The sequence below is a fragment of the Sprattus sprattus genome, assembly GCF_963457725.1.
Source record: "Sprattus sprattus genome assembly, chromosome: 5".
Lineage (NCBI taxonomy): Eukaryota > Metazoa > Chordata > Actinopteri > Clupeiformes > Clupeidae > Sprattus > Sprattus sprattus.
Window position 1 is genome coordinate 13,696,847 of NC_137924.1, and position 21,349 is coordinate 13,718,195.

The following is a 21,349-nucleotide window of genomic DNA, read 5'->3' on the forward strand; positions in this document are numbered from 1 at the left end:
TGTGTGTGTGTGTGTGTGTGTGTGTGTGTGTGTGTGTGTGTGTGTGTGTGTGTGTGTGTGTGTGTGTGTGTGTGTGTGTGTGTGTGCGTTTCACATACAGAATGTGTGTGTGTAAATAGATAATGTGTCTATGTGCATGGAATAAGTCTGATTGTCAGAGAGAAAGACAAGAGGCTGTGTGTATGTGTATGCAAGCATGCAATAATGGAAGCAGTACATACTGTATATGTGTGTGTGTGTGTGTGTGTGTGTGTGTGTGTAGGTCATGTCATCATGTCTGAGAGTGTGGTGGTGTGTTTAGTTGTGTGTTTGTATGTGGGCTGTGGTATGGGCGAATGTGTCTGTGTTTATAGTGACTGGTAGTGTTACGAATGTGTTGGAAATTGATTTCTGCTGCTGACATACAAAACAGTCACATACGTCAACATATGTACCATGGCTATGCAATCTGTCCATCAATATCATCTCCCCACATACTTAAAATAAGTATACTTAGCCTAATAAATACACATTGAATTCCTGAAACAGGGGCGGCCCGTAGCACAGGCGACATAGGCGGTTGCCTAGGGTGCAAAATGCCAGCGGGGCGCTGCACCAAGGAGAGATTTTTCCGGAAGCGCACCCTCTCATGACGAATATAGGCTTGTCTGCTCTGATGCTGAGCTACAGCCAATCAGAACAGCCCATTGCTATGTGTAGCCTTGTAGAACCTGATAATGTAATAATTTCCTGATAACGTAATAACCCTGATAATGTAATAAAAAATCCCTCATAAGTCCCTAAAAGATGTAATAAAACCTGATAATGTAATAATATCCCAGTAATGTAATAAAGTGCATTTCCCAATAATGTAACAATCGCCATACCAATAATGAAATAAAATGTTACATTAATTGGAAGTTATTACATTATCAGGTTAGCCTCAATTTTGCAGAACCTGATAATGTAATAAATTCCTGATATTGTAAAAACTTTGGTCAGTGCTGAAATGTTGGGACACCAGTTATTCAGACCAAGTAGTGATGCTGTGTAGACAACCACCCACTATTGTTTTGCTCATATTTTGATCCCAATGGTATAGGGCTTTAGCCTCGCAAGCCAAACCTGTACAGCAAGAAGCTATCTCGTGATTATTGCAGAACAAACACTGTAAATGTTTCAGTACAAACAGCAGATTGTCAGGAAAACCTACATCACTATAAGCAGATTGCTCAAAGTGCTTTTCCTTCACAAACTTCAAGCCCTTTATTCATGACAAAGTCATATTGTTTTCAGAGTTTCCAAACGATTGGAATTTGGGAGGTTTTTTTCCTCCTTCTATAAATGGGCTTTTTTAAATCATAAGAAATCAGCTTTACTTTAATGCTGATTGCAGAAATGGCCTCCAACCGACTAAATCTATTTAGTCACGAAAACCTTGCTGAGGCACGAGTTCCCAGCAAAGCAGAAATGGCATGTACGTGTAGTCAACAAATGGCCATCTTGCGCGCGTACAGTCCCATTTTGCCACAGAAACACAACACATCCATTTTTGTTCTCCAAATAGCTTGTGTAAAAACATAACTTTTGCAAGTATGCTGTTAGATTACAATACATCACTCTTTCAGCAGGCGCACCAGCAGGGCCAAATAATCTGCTGATGACAACCAATGACAACTTCAAATGTCAACCCTCCCTTCTAAGCCATTCAGCATTTGAGAGTGCTTGATAAATGTAGGGGCTGTATCTATGCCAAGTGACTAACAATGGGCTTTTTTCCAAAGGTCACTCATGCATTTATGCTTTTATGCTCTTTATATATGTGAATTTATGTCAGACACTATACTATTTTTAGAGGATTAACACAGTGATTTACTATAAACAACAAATGTAATCTTGTGTAGGCTTTATGTAATGAATTAATGATAGCAGCTACATCTGGCCTCTTCAGACACTGCAACATAAAATATAAACTGATCAGTTGATAGGCATTAAAGGAGCCCAAAGCAACATTAGGGCATCAAAATGGAAATATTCTGGATAAGACAATCTTTATGATATTGACATTTACTTCACCATATTAGCACATTTGCATCATTATTTGATACTTTGGGCGCTAAAAAGAGCGCTAAAACTAGCCGCCATAGCGTAGCCCTTTATATATCGGTGCCACCAAAAAATCGGAAGATTTGAAAGAATTGCCTCTTCCCACCGACGGCACTGGCAGCGCGATTTTCTATCAGTTCTCACCACACAACGATGTCTCATCTTTGCTCCTGTCGATATGTAATGGTATGGTGTTATTGAAACTTACTACGTGTAAAAAAGACTAGAAATTGAATGTTTATTATTCGAGTCTCATGCCTCTAATGTTGCCTCGGGCGCCTGAAACTGATGGGACTTGGCCTTCAATGTCTGCTATGTGACATAATTGTTTTATATATTCCACTTCCAAAGCCTACCAAAAAATGCTGGGCCTGGGTCAAGCTTTCTCTTCACAGCTGAATTATCACAAGTTGATTGATAAGAAATCAAAGAATTGGGTGTGGCAGACCTCCTTCATTTTATGGAGAAGGATACATTTACTGTTACTGAGTAATTCCACATTGTACTTCTGATTGAGCTGCCAACATCTGTAGTGATGAGATACATCTATCTGAGAAGTAACAATTTGACAGAAGCTACTTAATTGAGTTTGCCAGCTGACTGCTAATGCCTCTAAATGGAGGCTAAGAAGTAAGCAAACTCACATGTGTACCTTGAAATCATTGCCCTTGACAGGCTGGCCCACAAGTGAGCATCTGTTCACATATGCTGCATGTAGGTCACTTTGTGTGAGGTCTTATTCCTTAACTTGTGCACAAAATTGTAGTTAGTATGAGGTTGATGCTTAATAAATACTTGTACAGCTATCTGTGCCATACCCCTTGATTTAGAAATTCTGAATGTTTTTCAGTTAAAACATCAACATTATGAACTGGTAATCCTGTACAGAGCAGTGGTAATCCTACATTAGCATTCCACCTGCTAGCATAGTAAAGGCTAATATAATTAGTTTGTGTTCATTTAAGATCCTTTAAATAGATGAACATTTATTTTGTATTTTTTTTTTTTTTTTTGCTCTAGAGCAGAAATAGCTTATGACCTATTTCAGGCAAACTCACCTCTGTGTGTTTTTGATGAGGAGAAGAACTGAACTACTAATTTCAGAGGTGCTCCAAAAATAAAACCACATGTTAAAATGGCATCAATGAATGTGGAGGTGTCCCTATAGAGGGGTCTAACATGGGAAGGATCTAGCATGCCATTGATCAATCCTGAGGTGTCCAGCACAGCAAGTGCAGCTGAGTCAAAATCGACTTAGAGCAGAGAGGGCTGATGTTGGGAGGGTGGGAGATTACTGCCGGGCTACTGGAGTGATGTAATTGGACAGGGCAGCCATCATCGCAGTGTCAGTTTGACTGTGTAGATGGCAGTGGTCATCACCTCTTCACTCTCCGCAGCGGACACCTGCACAGCGCCAGCTCTTTTGGGGTGCCTTGCCCCAGCCAAACACAGGCTATCCCTGAACACAGCCATCGATCTCCATCATGCGTATTGATCTGAGTATGAGATGCCCCATCTTGAGTGAGAATGCTGGTAGATCATTAGTGAAAGCTGCTGTGTCATCAGTTCTACTTACCTCCCCACCCTAAGCTATTTCACAAGAACATAGAAATACTGCTGCTGCTTCTTCAGAGGCTCCATCCTCCTTGCAGTCAGCAGGGCAAGATCTCTGATAACCTGGTGTCGGACTGATGCTGCTGTTCTCTCCATCTATCAGCTTGTTTAGGAGATAATGCTGACTACTATGCTGTATACAAAACAGGCCTTATCTGCAATGTTGAATTCATTACCAGTACCTTCGGGAGGCATTCATTACCTGTGTCCTTGCCCCTGCAAACTGCAACACATGCAGAACTCTGAGTCAATGATGCTGCACTTCAGGGCAAATTTAACCACTGTTCAGTGCCCTTGCTGTTTATTTCAGCTTTAGATATCAACCGTTATATTTTAAACGATAACACCACATACATAAGACTTTCTGACAAAACCAAAGCCATCTCCCCATGTCACTGTGGCAGTCAACCCAAAGAGCTTTAAAACTTTCGGCCGAGACCAATGCTACTCAAACTACAAGCATGACCCCTACCTGACAGTTAAACTGGGTGTACAGATCCTGGCTCCCCGAATGCATGACCTCTTCTCAGGGTTGCCTCGTATCTCATCCAGAGCAGTCAAGGACACTGAGCCCCACAGACAAGGGTAGCTGTGCTGAGTTAGCCACACGATGCAGAGGATGGCTATCCACACACCATGCCCAGGACGAAAGGGGAGCAAGAAAAAAAGCCTCTTGTCCAAGCACACACTGCCTATGTTGCTCCACACATACCCACTATTTTCGACAAGCATGCATCCCTCTATCTAACCAATCCGGTGTAAGATTAGAGCAGTGACGTCAAACATGTCCAGCCTCTAATCTAAAAGAGAGAGAGAGAGAGATGATGCAGCTAAGCTAGTGTTGCTCGCCCCTCCTTTCATTGCTCCATGTAGCTTTCACATTAAAGCCCTCTAGCAGCTCCCATCCCCAGAAGAGCATCTCTCCAGGGTATACTGCTAATGGGATGGATTCTGATACCTGATCCCTTGACCTGACAGCCCTGCAGGTGTAATGTCTTCACCTTGTCTTTGGTCAAGCGTTCAGGAGAGCAAATGTGTGAGCTGAACTGAAGTTAGGGCTGGGCGATATAAAAGTAACTATAGGTATATCGATACACCTAAAAAGTCGATATATCGCACAGCCCTAACTTAAGCGCTAATCGAAGCCCTTCTGCCTATGATTGAATACAATTCTCCCCCAGTGAGGAAACTATGCTTGCTGAAATTGCTGCTATGCAAGCACAAATGTATGGTGACTATAAGATCTGCAAAATTCTCTGAGGGAATAAGGATACACTATTTAGAGCAGTTTTCAGTCACTGATTCCAAAATTCACTTACTGAAGGAAACTGTGACAACACGACCCTAGATTTACCAGTGAACACTAATTAGACACTAATTACTTAAAAAGTGTGTTGACACTGGTGATTGGTTACACTAAACATGAGGTAGAGAGAGGTGACCTTCAAGTTCAAATCTACAGATAAATCCACAAAGAAATCTAAACACATTAATTCAAAGAGAATGATATTTCATCCACTCAAGTACGGTGGGGTAAGTTCTGTTAATTGTTTTAGGCCATGCAGTCTTTTGTAGTTGTAGTCTAGTGAAGTTTCCGAAGGACAGATTTACAGAGTTTTATAGTGTCATCTCATTTCACATAGACAGCCTAAAGTAGAGTTCTTTAATCATGAAGTGTCTGATGAACTCACTCAAATGTCTCTCACATCCACTAATGAAAGTGGTACTTTCCTTGTTGCATAATGGATATAATCCACTACGCACAATATTAGTGGACCCACAGATGTGTTACATTTGTGTGTGGGTCAATCCTGTGGCCCAGTGTAAACACAGTCCCAATGTAAAAACAAAGGTCACGTGGCAGCAGGAAAAATAATGCGGCAAAAGTGCTTGGATCTCAGAAACTGATTACTTTAGTTGTTTATATTTTGACCTGTGGACTGTGTGGAGAGGAGAGAAGTATCTGAACAGACTCGTTCTTTGTGGAAAGGAGACAACATACAATACTATTTTACATCATGTAGTTATTTAACGTTGTAATGTATGGAACCTTTTGGACTTTGACTTGAACAGGAAACATTATACCCAGGTAGGACATTTAATAAATGGGTTTCTTTGCACAGCAGCATCTCTTCCTGTGGTACACAACAGAATCCCTGAATCACTGTTAAAAGCTCATTCTTGGGAAAATCCTAGACAGACAATAAGGCAACAGTGAATTGTGAAGTTTTACACTACAGCTGGGGTTCTATTCGCGTAAAAAATAAATAAATAAACTTTTGTGCTTGTAAATCTTCATTTGCTCTCTGAGCTTAACTGTGGATAGTGTCGTTTCCTGGGCACAGAATTAAAAATAAATGACCCCTGATCTCCCAAAAAAACACCACCACATGGACAGCAGTGATAAAGCTGTATGAAAGCATTCAGCCAGCTGTCCTATTTCCATACCACTGGGCAACAGCCTCTGATGAACCACCAAACCCTGACGTTGTGTCCCATGATTCAACATAGCCCATTGCCTGGGTTTCTGCCCAGTGTGCCACAAGCAACACCAAAACCATCCGCAAGAAACAGTTTGTTGACTTGGCCTAAGGCCAATCTGCGATGATAAATTCATAGCTGCCTGTGCAATCCTCAGTCTCAGAAGCGATATCTAATTGAGCGTTGATAAATCCCCTTTTGACTTCTCCTCGAACTCAACAGTCCCCAGAGGATGGTTCAGATCAGATAAGCTTTTTCCTCAAAGTGCTGAGGTGAGGGACGGGCTCCAGCTCTTCCCCTGGCATGGTTCAGATTCAGCCCCCAGAATGATCCTCATTTTTTTATGAACCTCGAAGATCTCCGAGTTCTGCCATCTCATGTTTTACCATTTCACATTCTATTTTCATGCAATGTTGAATGTTTATGGTGACTCTGAATTTGACCGATTTTAACAGGTTCTAGAGTGACTGGACGAGTTGGAGTCTGCTGATCAATTCTGTATTAACTACATCCACAACTAAAATACATAAGACAAACATGATATGGGTTTCCTTAAGAATTACCAAAAATATCAGCAGCAGCAAGAGCATGCTTTCACCACATAACTCGCAAATAAGTACTTCAATGTCAAAGACTTTGAAAGCCAGCTTGGCCGGATAGACATTATGGTGAATTCATCCTTGAAGGTCAGGTGCTCAGTGAATAAATCCATTCAAAAACTATTTTTAATAATGTTTCTCCTATAACCTTGCTGTTAATGACAACCTAAGCTGGACCAGTTCAATTACTTATAAATGGGGAAGGTCAATACTCTGGTCAATAAAGTCAATAAAGCCACCATATGAAGGAGTTGTGACGAGGATAATGGATGTGAATGGAGACTTTGACCAACTTACCACACTCCTTCTTGCAGCAGGTGTAATTACCTGCAAAACAATCAGCAAGTTGAGGAACAGGCATCACTTTATGCTTTTTATTGCAAAAGTGAATTCCACTGACTATCAAATTGTGTTGGTCCAACTGAAATATTTACAATGCATCTGTTTACAATCTGCCATAACTACATGTGTGCTGCGAGCAAGGCTGCTGCCTACTCCCCACTGCTGGAAATCATAGAGGCTTTGGTAAGCAGAGGTTTTAAAGCCACTGAGAGGTACATTAACAGAATGATGTTCTGCGCCCTAGTGTATTAATCATGTTCAACATGGCTATAGAGCAAGACAGGTGTGCTCTTGAGGGTTAAGCTGTGATGAACAGATTTACAGTGATATTGAAAAAGGCAATCTCGATAAAGACAGACTGTTATGTCTGTGCTCCTGACTTCTACTACAAATCAACAAAAAGGTTAAAGCCACTATTAATAAACAAATGAAACTGTGTCAGATGGGGAACATCACTCATTTACAGCATAGAGGGGTATCCACACTTGAACGTGGAGGGTATCGTGGAAGCATGTTTGAGCCTGAGTACTCCAGTCAAATACCACCATGTTAATATTTTATACAACGCTGAATATATCTGCTCATCTGTAAGGATCGAGGAAGACATTACAGCATCAGAATGAGACCATTATCTCTTATCATCCCTGCATAACAAGCACACTCACTCACAAGAGTCATGGGGGGAGCAGAGAGAAAGAAGAGTGGAGAAATGGACAAAGCAGTTATATTACATCACAGTCCAGAGCACCAGAGAGAGAGAGAGAGAGAGAGAGAGAGGGAGAGAGTGTGTGTCAGGAAAGAGGGGGTTATTAACATATGAGGCTGCTTTAGCGTAGAAGAACAGAGCAATCTTACCCATCCGTCCCAGCATCAATGCACAGGATGATATTTTTAGGGGTTGTACAAAAGCTGCTTTTCTGTCAACAGCAAACGGATAACGAAAACAAATCTCTTAGGAAGTGATTAGAGCTTGGTGCCGGGTGATGCTTAAACATAGAGAAAAAACTCCCTTTTTTCCTAACGGCACTTGCTTTTTTAAATGAATATATGAATAACACGCATTTCATTGCCCTTTTCTCCAAATGCTACGCCTGGCATGCTAAACTGGAGCAGCGTTCGCCCCAGTGCACACATCCCAAGTTTGAAAATGAGCATCGGAGTTCTTAGCAGCTGCCTGGCTTTCACCTCGGCCAACTCACGGCCCTGCCAGTTCAAGTTTAAGTTCATTATCCAAAGACTAGCGATTGCTTACTATCAAATCTAAAGCTCTTCATGAGCTTACAGGGCCAATGTGTTTCATATGGGCTATAGCAGAGGGTAGATTAAAAACGCTCATACCAATTCAGAATGAGAGGTTCATTTCCAAAGTCTGAATATGCAGAGGATATGTTGTTGAGTACAACAACTTCTTATTGTTCTCCTGTTTGCATACTCTTGCAGTACCACAAGTATTACTTGGTTGCAAGTATTTTCACAGATTCTCTCATCTGTAACATTACTTTTACCTGGCATCCCTGGTCCAGCACAAGATGCGACCAAGAAAAAAAAAATCCCTATTTGCTTGCCTGTGTGGCCTAAATGTGTTTAATCTGAACATTACACAATTGTGTTTCTTTTGGTAGATAGGGAACCTTGGAGTAAGACAACAGTCCTAGGTGGCTGTGTCACTTCTAATAGTACTTACATTATTTCACATTAAGCCACACTAATCAGGTTCATGTGTTTTAGGATTTAAACAGACTAATAACTATCTGGCAAACCTTCGGAAATGGTCTGCAAACTGACTTTGGGGAAACAAAACAACAAGACTTGAGACTGAACCTTGTACACTCAGATTCCTTGAATCCTGGCAGCTGGGAACCCATCATCGAGATTGCTTTGCGCATTACTGTAGGTACCCCTGCCTTACGTTACAGCGTAATCTATTGACAAAGGTTTATGGATAATCTGTGGTACACAGATGAGGTCACTCATACAGGTTGTGCTAATGCATGATGTAGGTACTATAATCAATTTTATGAATTGAGATCATGGGACAATTCCCTGATAGCAGATGAAACTGGACAACAGTACAGCCCTGATATATTGCCGGTCTAGTAGACCAAAGTCGAACCAGGGCCAAATCTGTTTCAAAGTACTCTGGAACCAGGGATTGCGTTATCTCCAAAGTAACCTGTCAGTATTGTATTTTATTGTGAAATTAATATCTGATATGAAAACCACTTGTGATGAGTATATTGTGCTACACCGCTTTTAGCTGAATATCAGCACCTGACTAGACATCAGTGAAACATTAACCTGGACAATTCCTATTATGATTCTATTTTTATGCATATAATAAAGAATAAAAATTGTATATCATACAAATATCGCTTTTGCTACATGATTGGGCAACCATGTTTTATGATTTAATAAATTAATTCGATATGTGTAACGGGCTATCCTGCGCAAAGAAAATCATCCACACGAGTAGCTCGCACATTGTAGCATCTCTCGCGCGACCACAGATACTCGTAGCTATCACTCAGAACGGAACGCCGCATAAGTCCAAAGATTTGTAAAAACGTTACACATCTACCGATCACAGATACATTTTTACAACCCCAAAACGTGCCGCGGATTCTTGGTGCGTGGCACAGGAGCAGTGTTTGTGTAGTCATGAGCTACTGTACAGAACTGGTACATGCCTTCTGAGACGATGCTATAACATGGTCCAAAGGTATCTTACCGTGGGAAGAAGTGGCTCCATTTGAGCACCTTGGTCTCTGATGTCCATCTTCTTTTACCTGTAGAACAATACGTCCGGTTAGTACGCGTTCAGCTGCTCTTTCAAGTCGGTCGGTGGAGCTGCACGACTCTACACACACCGATACTGTATGGTCACATGTTGTATGGGCACAAAGTCCCGAAGCCTTACCCGGTATTATTACTTTTCGTGGGTAGGTTTTCACCCCCGTGTTCAAACGCGCATGTAATAAGCATTCAGATTATGCCGCCGTGACGCAGCACCTAGTCGCTGAGTCAACGAATAACTCCTCCTCATATTGATTTTAGAAATTAGACGGGTTCTGAAGATGAGCCATATAATACGAAAGACGGAGGTTAAATATGTCAGCTATGCAAAACATGAGCGCTCATCTATGTGTAGACTTTGCGATGATGCTGGTGATAACGATAGCGAGAGCGAGAAGTGGTATGATGAAACATGCATCCACTTTAAAACAGGTGGAATGTTAATGAGCACAATAAGCCAAGTATACCTTTACACACACTTTCGCGCTCTCTCCACCCCTGTCTGGCTTTCTCTTTGTTATTGGGCGATAGTAGTCTGTATCTGAAAGAAAATGTTATCGTAGGTCTACTAGTTAGGGAAAGATGTATAAGCCTTGTTTTCCCCTCTTCTGTACAGTAGCATTACATAGCAGATGCTGTAGGGGAAAAAGTCTGCTAGAGGCTTTGAAATCCACTGATTTAATGTCCAGGGTCAGCAAGTTAAATTAGTCACATGGTTTAAATCACAGTATTAGCCCATCAATATGGACCTTTGCGACCATAAATCTGCTTATAACCCCTTAAATGTAATGTACTTGCTGCATAGGTCATACGTATGTGGAGTGCGTTTTTCGCAGTTTGGAGAGCATTACAAGAGATAGAACTACTAACTCTACCAAAGCTACTGCCATTAACACTAAAGTAATCCCATTTACTTGTACTGAAATACAGTCCTCGATCTTCCTGTGCAAAAACATTGGCAACAGCCAAGGGTGTAGGACGCCATTCATTCAGTCCCTGAGCATACTTGCCACATCTCTCTATTCCAACAGTCATGAAAGTCTTTTCAGTTGCATCAGCAGATTTGTCTAAGTAAATATATAATTAACCTAGCCTAGGGCCTGTCCATGTAACCCCGCTTTGTTAAACTGTATTAGAAAATTAGGGTTGAATCCCAGATCTTTTCTGGCTGTTTTGTCCAGTGTGGCCAAATAGTAGTCTTATTTCCCTTACGCCAAAATAATTGTTGGATAACCTTGTGCTGACAGACCTAATACTGAGTTTTTTGTATCCTGTACAACATAGGGATTCGTTTAAGTGGAAGGGCCTGTGTGTGTGTGTGTGTGTGTGTGTGTGAGGGTTGTTTAAATTGATCAAAAACTTCCCATAGCTTACCGCTTTGTCGATCAAAGATGACGCGAGCAGAACTCTTCTCATTTACTTGTTTTCAAAATATAAATTAAACTGAGCTGATTTAGCTGAACACCAGTACATGGATATGTTCAACAGTCCCTCGCATTTTCTCTCTGAAGTAGTTCAGCTAAATGGCATTGTTGCCCTCTAGTGTTAAAACGTTGCGAAGCAATCTAAAATCGTGGCCATGTCTAATAAACATCATCAAATATGAAGTGCAGTACCTATTACTGATCTGATGTTATTAGGCATACGATTTTTAAGGTATTGCTTTGCCAGAAACAGTAATTTCGACGTCTGTCGTCTTGTCTGTATTGACAGAATTACTGTAAGGAGGCTACATGTTACAGTAAACTGCCGCAAGATGGCTGTATGCACCGTGCCGCACAAAGAAGGGTATTTTATACCTTACAATTTTGATTTTCAAATCGCAGGGAACAGTTAAATCTTTAAATAACAGCTAAACAAACGGTAGTAGCTATACTATAGGACAACAACAATTCTATGTATGCATTCAGCCCAGAATATGATTTTCGTTGTCATATTTAAAATACAGTTCCATTTTATAGATATAGTTAGTTATAGGTAGATTTAGTATGGAGCCTATATATATAAGTGTGTGTGTGTGTGTGTGTGTGTGTGTGTGTGTGTGTGTGTGTGTGTGTGTGTGTGTGTAGTTTTTTAGTGGTCTGAATTGTGTTACAAAACTTTCAACAGGCACTGATGCAAAAAGTGTGTGTGTGTAAGTATGAGTACAAGAGGGAGCGAGAGAGTGAGAAATAGTGAGTAGGCTATGAGTCATGACATGATCATGGCATACATCATATGTATTGACCCCACACTGGACTTCCATTAGAGATACACTTGTGTGGATTTTCTTCACATGCCCTTGTAAAACTAATTCGACATTGGAATCCTAGTGATATTTCAACTAGTAATAATATATGAATAACTCTGATGTAAGTTTATATTTATTGCATTAAAACACGTCACAGATACATAAGCTTTTTCACAGATAACACCTGATCCATCAATATTTCGTGAAACCGACACAGAAAATATACATAAATATGTCTTCATTCTTATAGGTCTAATCATGAAATAAAACGCGCTCTCTGAGACAAAAACTCAAACATAGGCTACACATAGCTGCCACTGTAAAATGTATAAAAGTAAAATTCTACCGGTTTATGTATGATGTAATTTACCTGTTGTATAAAAATTGGACAAAAGTTTGTATGAAGATGTACAGTTGAACATAACAAAGAGTCTACACACTAGGCTTAAGAGAAATATAGACCTCCCAATTCTAATACGCACCAGCAATATCAAGCTACACAACAACAAAGTGGTAATGGCGCTTCTAAATCAGTACCATTCCAATAGCAAACGGCGCCGCCATGCTTCAGGTAAGCGCGTAATGGTGTTATACAGGTAACGGGTCTAACTGGACAAGGTAACAATTGTTGACTGGGCTTCAAAGTTTGAGACGCACCCCAATGTACAAATTCGTTGGAATAGCGATACGTTTGTGTTCCAGGCTCTTTCATTTGTTTTGGAGGATGATTGATGCTCCATCTACTGCAATATTGCATTTTACAAAAATGTAATTCTTGAATCTCTACAGTCGTTTACATGCTGTACATCAACAGATGGAGTGTCACCGAAAGCTAGCCTATATTATTTTACATTATTTCCATACTTACAATAACACATAAGGCGTCAACATAAATTGCCAAATTAAAAATCACCTAGCGATGTGGAGACTACAAGTAGACTATAGCCTAATGTACACAGTCCAGTTAGTTTTGTGTCGGTCGGTTTGAAATTATAAAATATGTATTGGCAATTGCCAATTAGCCTACATATTATGTTTTTTAACTCAGTCCCCTGAATAAATCTTTTTTACAAACACATCCATATATTAGACCTACGCATGATATGAATGTCTGTGTTTTAATATATAATTAAAATCTAATCTCTAACTTTGTGCATAAAAACTGTAGTAACCAATGTCCTTGGATGCATTTTTCTCGCATTCCCTTAGCATTTCTGCTTTTAATGGAGACGACGTCTCCGAAACCGGTGTGGCAGATGGTGAAATCCTCCTCCGTTTGGCCGGCTCAAAAATCCCAGAATCGCTTGAATCAATAGATTTAATTGAAGACGGAGTCTCAATCCAGCTGGACTCGGACAAGTCCTTTGGTTTGGCTTCATCTGAGGCCCCGCAGAGAGGTGATCTTTCCGGGGCTAGAACGTCCCCTTCCTCCAAGCCGACCAGGTAATTGGAGGTGGCCGTTCTCGTGCCAACGGAGTTAGATGGCCAGCATGACAGCACAGTACCTGATTTACTGCAGTATTGGGGTGGTGTGCGTGTGCCCCACCCTGGTGGGTCAGCGTAATAACCAAGAGCTCGGTTAGAGCAGCCTGCGGCAGGCAGTGGAAGTGCCTTCACTCCGGCAGCTGCATAGGACAGGAGGGTTGCTGCGTTACCAGCGAAGTCAGCAGCCGCAGCAGCGTCGTAGGCCGACGCGGCGAAGTCCAGTCGGTTGTTGGCGGGGGTGACAAACCAGCGCTGCGGGGAGGCCACTGTGGTCTCATCGGTTTGCGGAGGGGAGAGCAAGCTGTTAGTAAGTGAGACGCTTCGCTCTGTGCCAGGCCCGGTCCCGACGCCAGGAGCAAAGCGGGACTTGGCATAAGAGCTGACAAACTGGTCCTGAAGGAAAGAGCCTGCAGCCATGGCGTATCTCGCCCCAGGCCCAATGTGGGAGCGCGGAGAGTCACCCGGCGAGGGCGTTAACCGGTCAATGTCACAACCTGTGTAAACCCTGAAGAAAGAGAGGAGAGGGCAATACAACACTCAGAGCCATGTCAAACACTTGTTGCAGCAACTTCGACAAATATGATAGCAACAATAATATGGTTAAAGCTATGCAACTTTTAAAAAGACAGATTCATTTTCTGTCCTTACGTTTTTATTTTAGTTAAATTAAGTGGTTTGTATGAAAAAAAGATTCGCAATCAAACAAATAAATTATGTCAGAACCCCTCTTACTCATCCTCTTCGTTAGGTTTTTTTTTTTTTAACAGGCCGATAAGACTGTGACATGTTTATGTTAGTTTCTATGCTAAACAGCAAAGCTTATAAGACAATCATATGCGGCGCGCATTAGCCTAAAATGCAGAACAGTTGGTATTGCTAAATTGTATATAAAATGATGTGTACATTTGATGCACTTAAAAAAGGAAATCTACTAAATCTGCTCATTACACGAGGCTATATGTCTTTAGGAAGGACTGGATATGCTGACTCCACCAAATGTAGATGTAAATGTAAATGTAAATCAAATCACTTTCTTTCGATCGATCGATTAATACAGCGGATACTGTTAATTATGTCATAAAACATAATTGTTAGCCTACTTATAAAGCACCAGAAATCTACATGTGATAATTATGTGAGGAGTTATGTCACCTCGGGGCTTGTCACCACATACATGTAAACAAAAACATTATCCAACGTCTTTTATCAAGATGTTAAAATTAATTAAAACCTTACGTGTCGTAGTTATCCCGGAAGCCCTTTGCAAATGGATTGTGATCGATTTTCAGTTGTGTTATCTGTAAAATGAAGGCATCTTGATTTGAATTTCTGCGCCATAACAATCCAGACACTGTAGGCGCAGTCAAAATTCTAGGACCCCTGTACCCAAACATACGCGTTAATCAAACGGAATATCTTACATCAGTATTTTGGTAGGCTGTGACCGCTATGAACTGGGTCTCTGGAAATGTAAAGGTTTGGACGCGTCCTGCCTGGTTGGTATCTTCTGTGCCGTCCTCGTTCACCTGAACCACGTGTAACCTGGGCTGGTATTTATGAAGAGACTGCAGAACCACCATCTGCGGGGAAAAACGCAATGCCTATTCTTTTGTGTTCGCACACTTGTTGAGTTTCATTGGCGAGTTAATACTATCTTAATTGACTTGACTGATGGAAGCCTGCGTTACACAATTTAAATAGGCATGAACTAATAAATCAAAACACAAAACGAAGCAGCATGCATATCAATATTTATCAACTAACCAGTGTAACATTCATTTTGAAATTAAATAATAATAGAACATTCAGAAACACCTTAACCTTAGCCAACCATAACTTGCGATTTTGTTATGCAAGGACAGACCACAATTTTGCAAGGTTGTCTGGTTTACTGAAAGCTTAAAGATATTATAAAATGTTTCACGCTTACCTGTCCTGTGTTGTTGGATGCGCCCTTGTTGTTTGTTAATTTTAGTTTTCCAAACGAGATCTCTTGGCGCATCCAATGTGCGCCGGTGTTTGGTGAGTCTGGGTGCATGTATACTCTGTTTCCTGGAAAATGTAAAACATAAACGCCAGAATATAAAAAAGGCCAGTACTCATTAAATATGTGTTGTCCAAGTTTAACTTAAATTGTGATTCATTTCGACAGCGTTTATTGCAATATCTTACGGTCCTGTGTTGTCACTCGCAAATTTGGATAACTTGGAGACGCACCCGTTACATTAGTGTCCGCTTTGCCACATGGAACCCATTTTCCGCCTTGGAATCGCCAGTGGTTTGGATCAGCCAGAATTACATCCACAAAAATGTTATAATGAGCTGTTGGATCCAAACCAGAGATGTTGAAACTTAAAAAGGGGAACATTCGCCTGTGAATGATAGAAACAAATTAATGTTAATAAACTAGCCGAGTCACATATCCTACCAATTACAATATCAAAACTCTGTTTAATGTATTACAACTAATAATTATACAATATTAATAATAATCATATGACCAGGAGTGTGCAGGTACTAAATGTGCATTGTATGATAAATTAATCACATTGCATTATGCGCATAATTTGTTTTCAATATGTACATGTAATATTGAGTACGCTGAACTAGAGCGTGGTAAAGTTGTTCCATGTCTATTTCTGAATAAAAATACAAGATTCGAGATTAAAAATACTTACCGCCCTTGCTTGGTAATGATCATCTCCGTCTGATGCCTATGAAACTTTATCCATAAGGCCCTGTTGCAAAGGTAAACCTGGGCTTTGCCAGGGACCAGTCCAGCTTGTGCCGACGAGAACTGGTAAAAAGCCGCTCCTTGGTACGCGTGGCCATACTGCTGCGTGTATGGGTAGCCAGCGGTCGGGTAAGCTTGGGGAGAAGTGTTGCTCAAAAGGCTGTTGTACGCTCCATTAGTTATGACCGGGTGATGGGCCATATAACGACTGGGACCTCCGATGGAGAACGCTGGATGCGCTGGACCATGCTGACTCGGGTATGGAAACATGGCACCAGGAGTTGTTGAGACGGGTTGGGTTTGGCTTGATTGTGTAAGGAGGTACCTTTCCCCAGCAGATCCATCGAAATTGTGACTGATATCAGAGACTCCGTGAAGATCAGGAGAGACTTTGCCTCTCTGGACGTCCCCTGATGCGTCCTTAGAGTCCGGGAAATTGTCTGCCTCTGACTGATTCGTCATCCCCCTCGGGTTTTTTTTCAGAGGTGAACTTCTCTCCAGGTTGTCACTTGCAGATATAATAGGATGGTCCTGTAAAGCGAGCTCTGATCCCTCGGAGTTGGAATAGCCACTGCCCACACTCATAAATCTCTTTGAGAGCACTATAGCTGGAGAGATGCAATGTTCAAGCTGCATAGCTCAATGACAAACAGCAATTAATGTAAGAATCTTGAAAGCACAAGCTTAACGCCTCTGCACTTAACTCCAGAGAAAACGCCTTCCCGTAGTTCGAGCTACTCTGTGCAAGACAGTAAATTAGCCAATTGACACTATTCTGCAATCAGGAAGGGTTTTGGTATTCATTCCTCAGCCTGCATCGCTAATGAAGCGACTTGTTCTATTGGTTGACGCGTCACTGTAATTTAATTAGTCAGATCATAATTAGAATAATCAGAGGGGCCACATTCGCACCCTGTAGCTTTTTGGGGTGGTCATTTAGATGTTTGTACAGGTTTCTCTTGTTTATGTTAAGGCAGTCAGAGCAAATACTATTTCCATTCTATTTTAGAGTTTATTATGTTTTTTTTTTTTGTTTTTTTTTTATCCCAATGCCAGGATATCCCCCAGTTATTCGGGGTAGGTAGGCTAAGCTTTATTTATGTTATCAATGTCCATACATTACATTCTATTTTATACATTACATAACGTATTATTGTTTTTTTCAGTATTCTAGATTGTTGTGGAAATGTATTTATCTATTAATGCTGGAAAAGTAAGGAAGTCTGTTTGCCAGTGAAACGGATATTTATTATTAAAACATCCAAAATGACAGTCAGTGCACCTCCTGCTTTAAAATGTTTGCGATATAGCGTGAAATCATTGCCATCCACTGCAAATACGTTTACCAGTCCCCAAACACATGAATATTTCATGTCAGAGAGTGTCTTCAAGTTAAAATCGTAGGGCCCTCCATGGCATTAGAGAAATAAAAAGATATGAAATATTTCAATAAAAAATAACACTGATACAAAATATGCAACTGATTTTGAAATGGTGTGTACAAAGGCGTCCGCTTTAGCCCATACACTATCGAGCACTAGCCTACAGTTATATGTTTTCTTGTTTCATATGTCAGATCAAGTACATGTGACATTTAACCGTGACTTTAAATGTGATGAATATGAGTTCTGATGTTTTAAGTTTTACTTGGTTACCTATGTATTATAGGTCAAATGTGTGAATTGGTTGTGAAAAAGGTAATCTGACCGAATCAAGCCAACAGTTCCTGTTACATCCCTAGACATTGCTAAAACGAAGAGTTGTAGCATACTTATGATAAACCAAGAGACCACAATTTGTGGTATGGAAATTCTAGAATATTATTGTTCAACGTTAATAAGCTATTTACTTGCAATGCAATAATAAAGTTACTTCAGAATTTAAAAATGTGTGGTGCTTAAACATAGTAGATCAACAAGGGTTATAGCCTGTCGTGAATGTAACTATATGAGCATTTAGTAAGTTTTGTGCAAAGTGTTAGATAGTCGGGGGGGGGGGGGGGGGGGGGAGAACTCCGCGACCCTTTTATTTCATCAATAACTTTTGATGGGCACTGTAATGAGGACTTCATCACAGTTACCTGTTGTCTCGGCAGCTGTTCAGGGCAGCCTTGTCCACCTCCTCAACTGCCTGAAATAGATTTCTTTCTTCCCAGTGAATTAAACGCACTGCCGGGGACATATACTTGACTGGCTCATTTTTACTCAGTGCACCTTGCAGCTTTTGGTGATCCATGCTTACCTTTAGAGACTCATCTCTCTAGGTGTGTTACACATTTTACACATTCAACGCTAATAGGACTAAAGCGACGGAGCACATTTACACTTTCGCCGTATCGATTTCAGCAAACGTGGGCTGCAACCACAAATATGTGTGTTTAGGGGTGCAAATCAAAAATGTCCTGTGAGTTTTTTGTAGGCGGATCAAAGAGGCTGCTCTGCGCTCTAATGAAAAGCCTCCCATGACTGAGGCTAACAAGAAAGGTCATTATAGCAGGGCAATGAGGTCCAGTAATCTATTCTCTGGAAACTTGCATGCACGGACTTGCCTGTGTCTAACCAGGCCATCGCCTGCTCATTACCGGATTATTCCTCACTTCCATTTTCCATATGCTTTTTTTTATTATTTTAATAAGCAGGTCTGGCTTGGTTTCATGCTCATGCTGGCTGCTGACTCTAACCGCACAGATGAGGAGTTTTAATACCCCGTCCTCCCCCATCTCTCCCACCCCCTGCTACGTGCATTGTCCCTTTTGTTTGGTGTTAGTTCTAGTACTTTGCTCTCATTAGCTCAGCCAGTGGCCATGACCACAGGAGTATACGTGTTTATCACTGGGCCCAACTGCCCACTCCTCAGGGAGGCCATTGTGTGGGATAAAGAAGAGGTTCATCCCAGGTTGTTTATAACCATAACATATTGACCCGATCTTGCCAATTCACCCTTGTTTATGCGCTTATGGACAGTGGTGTAGTAGTGGTCCCTGGAGAAGTGGGAATACTCTTTATTTATTTTTAAGCAGCCCATACAGCACAGAATAAACGAAAATAAGAAATAAGTGGGTATACTCCGTATACCTGCGTATAGCCTGGACTACACCACTGCTTTTGGCTTTGGTAAGCATTGAATTCTCTAATTCTTACCTTGTGAGGTCACTCTTTAGTTTCTGTTAGCATGCGGTAACTCTGGAAAATGAAAATGTTTTGAAAAATGACATGAGGACAATCTAGCTTGTTCATACAGTATGACCTATGCTTTATTTTGGCTTCATTTTGGATTTTAAAGCCAACGTGTTGGCACTGATGTGTCACGAGATGGCAATAACAATCTCTAATAACAAGGCAGTGTGTCAAATCTACTCATCTTCACACGAAAGCAGGAGCACATCTGGCTTTGGCTGCCTGCCAGCTCTAAACAGAGACGTACCACAGCATTATACTGCTAATACATTCATGCAGCCCAAATATTGATCCTGCCCTTTGTGTCTGCAGATTGCACATACATTATGAATCTATTCACAATTGCCCATTAAGTGAGGACGTAAGTTAAGGACTTTGCCTATACGTGGTCATACGTGGTGTCTTTGTGTTAAGTATTGTACCTAAAATGTTGGGGGGAAAGCATGTTGGCCACCTGGGTCTAATCTAATCAATGTCAACGACAAGGAGAGAGAGAGGGGCTGAAAGTGAACACCAGCTTAGGGAGTTTACCTAATGCCCGGCACTGTCACATCAATGATGTGATCACAGCACACAAAATGACAACAAAATTATAGCCGGCTAGGATCCGGGGGACAGAGAACGCTGGCCCAGTCAGATGCAATCGCTTCTTATGACTGGAGAAGGGCTGCTCTCCTGTCTGGCCGGGTAAACATGTGCCTGTCAGGACAGCAATAAGGGATGATGCGCGCAGAGGCTCGAGCTAAGAGGCGAAGAGCCAAGGTTATTTGTGATTCCTGGCAGGTAGTGGCTTATATTACAGTGTCACTAAAATTTTCATGGGAATGCATTTAAGATGGCCCTTAAGTTATTTATAAGTTGTTTGCCAGCTGCCATTGAAGTTCATATCAATAAATCTAGTCAGTCAGAAAATAAAGAAACCCCTATTTTTATTTTCATTCATGAGTTCAATTAATGACATCTCTTTTGATTGTTTTAGTTTTTTTTCTAAATCAGAGTCATATCTGATGGGTCGCGATGGCTTTCTGGTGAAATCTGATAGCGTTGTTTTTGAGGGTAACACACCTACTGACCCCTGGTGCCCCTGGGGACTGGGGATCTCTACTGTCAGAAGGAATCAGGGGTGTGTTGCGGAAAAGAGACGCGTGTTAGGGGGCGGCGGAGGGCCACGTGGCCAGTTGTGGCTTTTAAAGGCTTATTAGCCTCCCTGCCTGACATACGGCCACGCTGGCCCACCATCCCTCCCCCCCCCCCCCCCCACCACCACCCCCCATCCCACCAGGGACCCACTCCTCCACCTCTCATTATTGATGTCCCTTTTGGTCCTCATCTCAGGTGTCGCCTAGGCCCTGCAACGGAGGAGAATAAAAGAAATATTGGACAAGAATCCACACTCGCTCTTCACCTTTGTGGCTGCCCCCCAATCACAGATGCATGAAGTCTGACCACAGACCCCACTGATCTGGCACATGCCTCCTCCTGCAGACACTTCCAGGTAAGATTCGTGGACTATTTTTAAAAAAGATGCCCTCCCCACCAACATCGATAAGTCACACAAGCGATACCCTCATGGTTCAGTAAATACAAGGCCACCCTGAGTGGTTGGAAGCATTGGTGTCATTGCAGGGAGAGAATAATCTTCCACCTCTCTCTCTCTCTCTCTTATGCCACATAAGGCGGGCATGGGACTGGCACGGGCTGCGATATTGCCATGTACAGCACGCCGCACTAAATACAGAAGGCAGCGCGATGAGACAGACTGAGAGTAATCTGGTCTCCTCTTGACGCAGCCCTCAAAACGCCTCCACCT

General features: G+C 41.6%; 2 protein-coding genes across 2 annotated transcripts in view; both read right to left on the reverse strand.

Annotated features, from left to right (window-relative positions):
• Positions 1–9,897, reverse strand: part of slc4a10b (solute carrier family 4 member 10b) — a gene marked incomplete at both ends in the record, with an annotated part of 36,054 nt that extends 26,157 nt beyond the window's left edge. The window contains 2 exons of the mRNA XM_080839671.1: positions 7,077–7,106; positions 9,850–9,897. Of these exons, the coding sequence (XP_080695797.1) occupies positions 7,077–7,106; positions 9,850–9,897 (78 nt within the window). The remainder of the gene's footprint in view (positions 1–7,076; positions 7,107–9,849) is intronic.
• A 3,390-nt stretch (positions 9,898–13,287) lies between these two features.
• On the reverse strand, positions 13,288–16,999 carry tbr1b (T-box brain transcription factor 1b; the record flags this gene model as incomplete). The annotated part of the gene is made up of 6 exons (XM_080838714.1): positions 13,288–14,134; positions 14,866–14,927; positions 15,051–15,209; positions 15,560–15,681; positions 15,847–16,001; positions 16,308–16,999. 6 exons carry the CDS (start codon positions 16,997–16,999, stop codon positions 13,288–13,290), a joined length of 2,037 nt encoding a protein of 678 aa, XP_080694840.1.
• Positions 17,000–21,349: the final 4,350 nt, after the last annotated feature.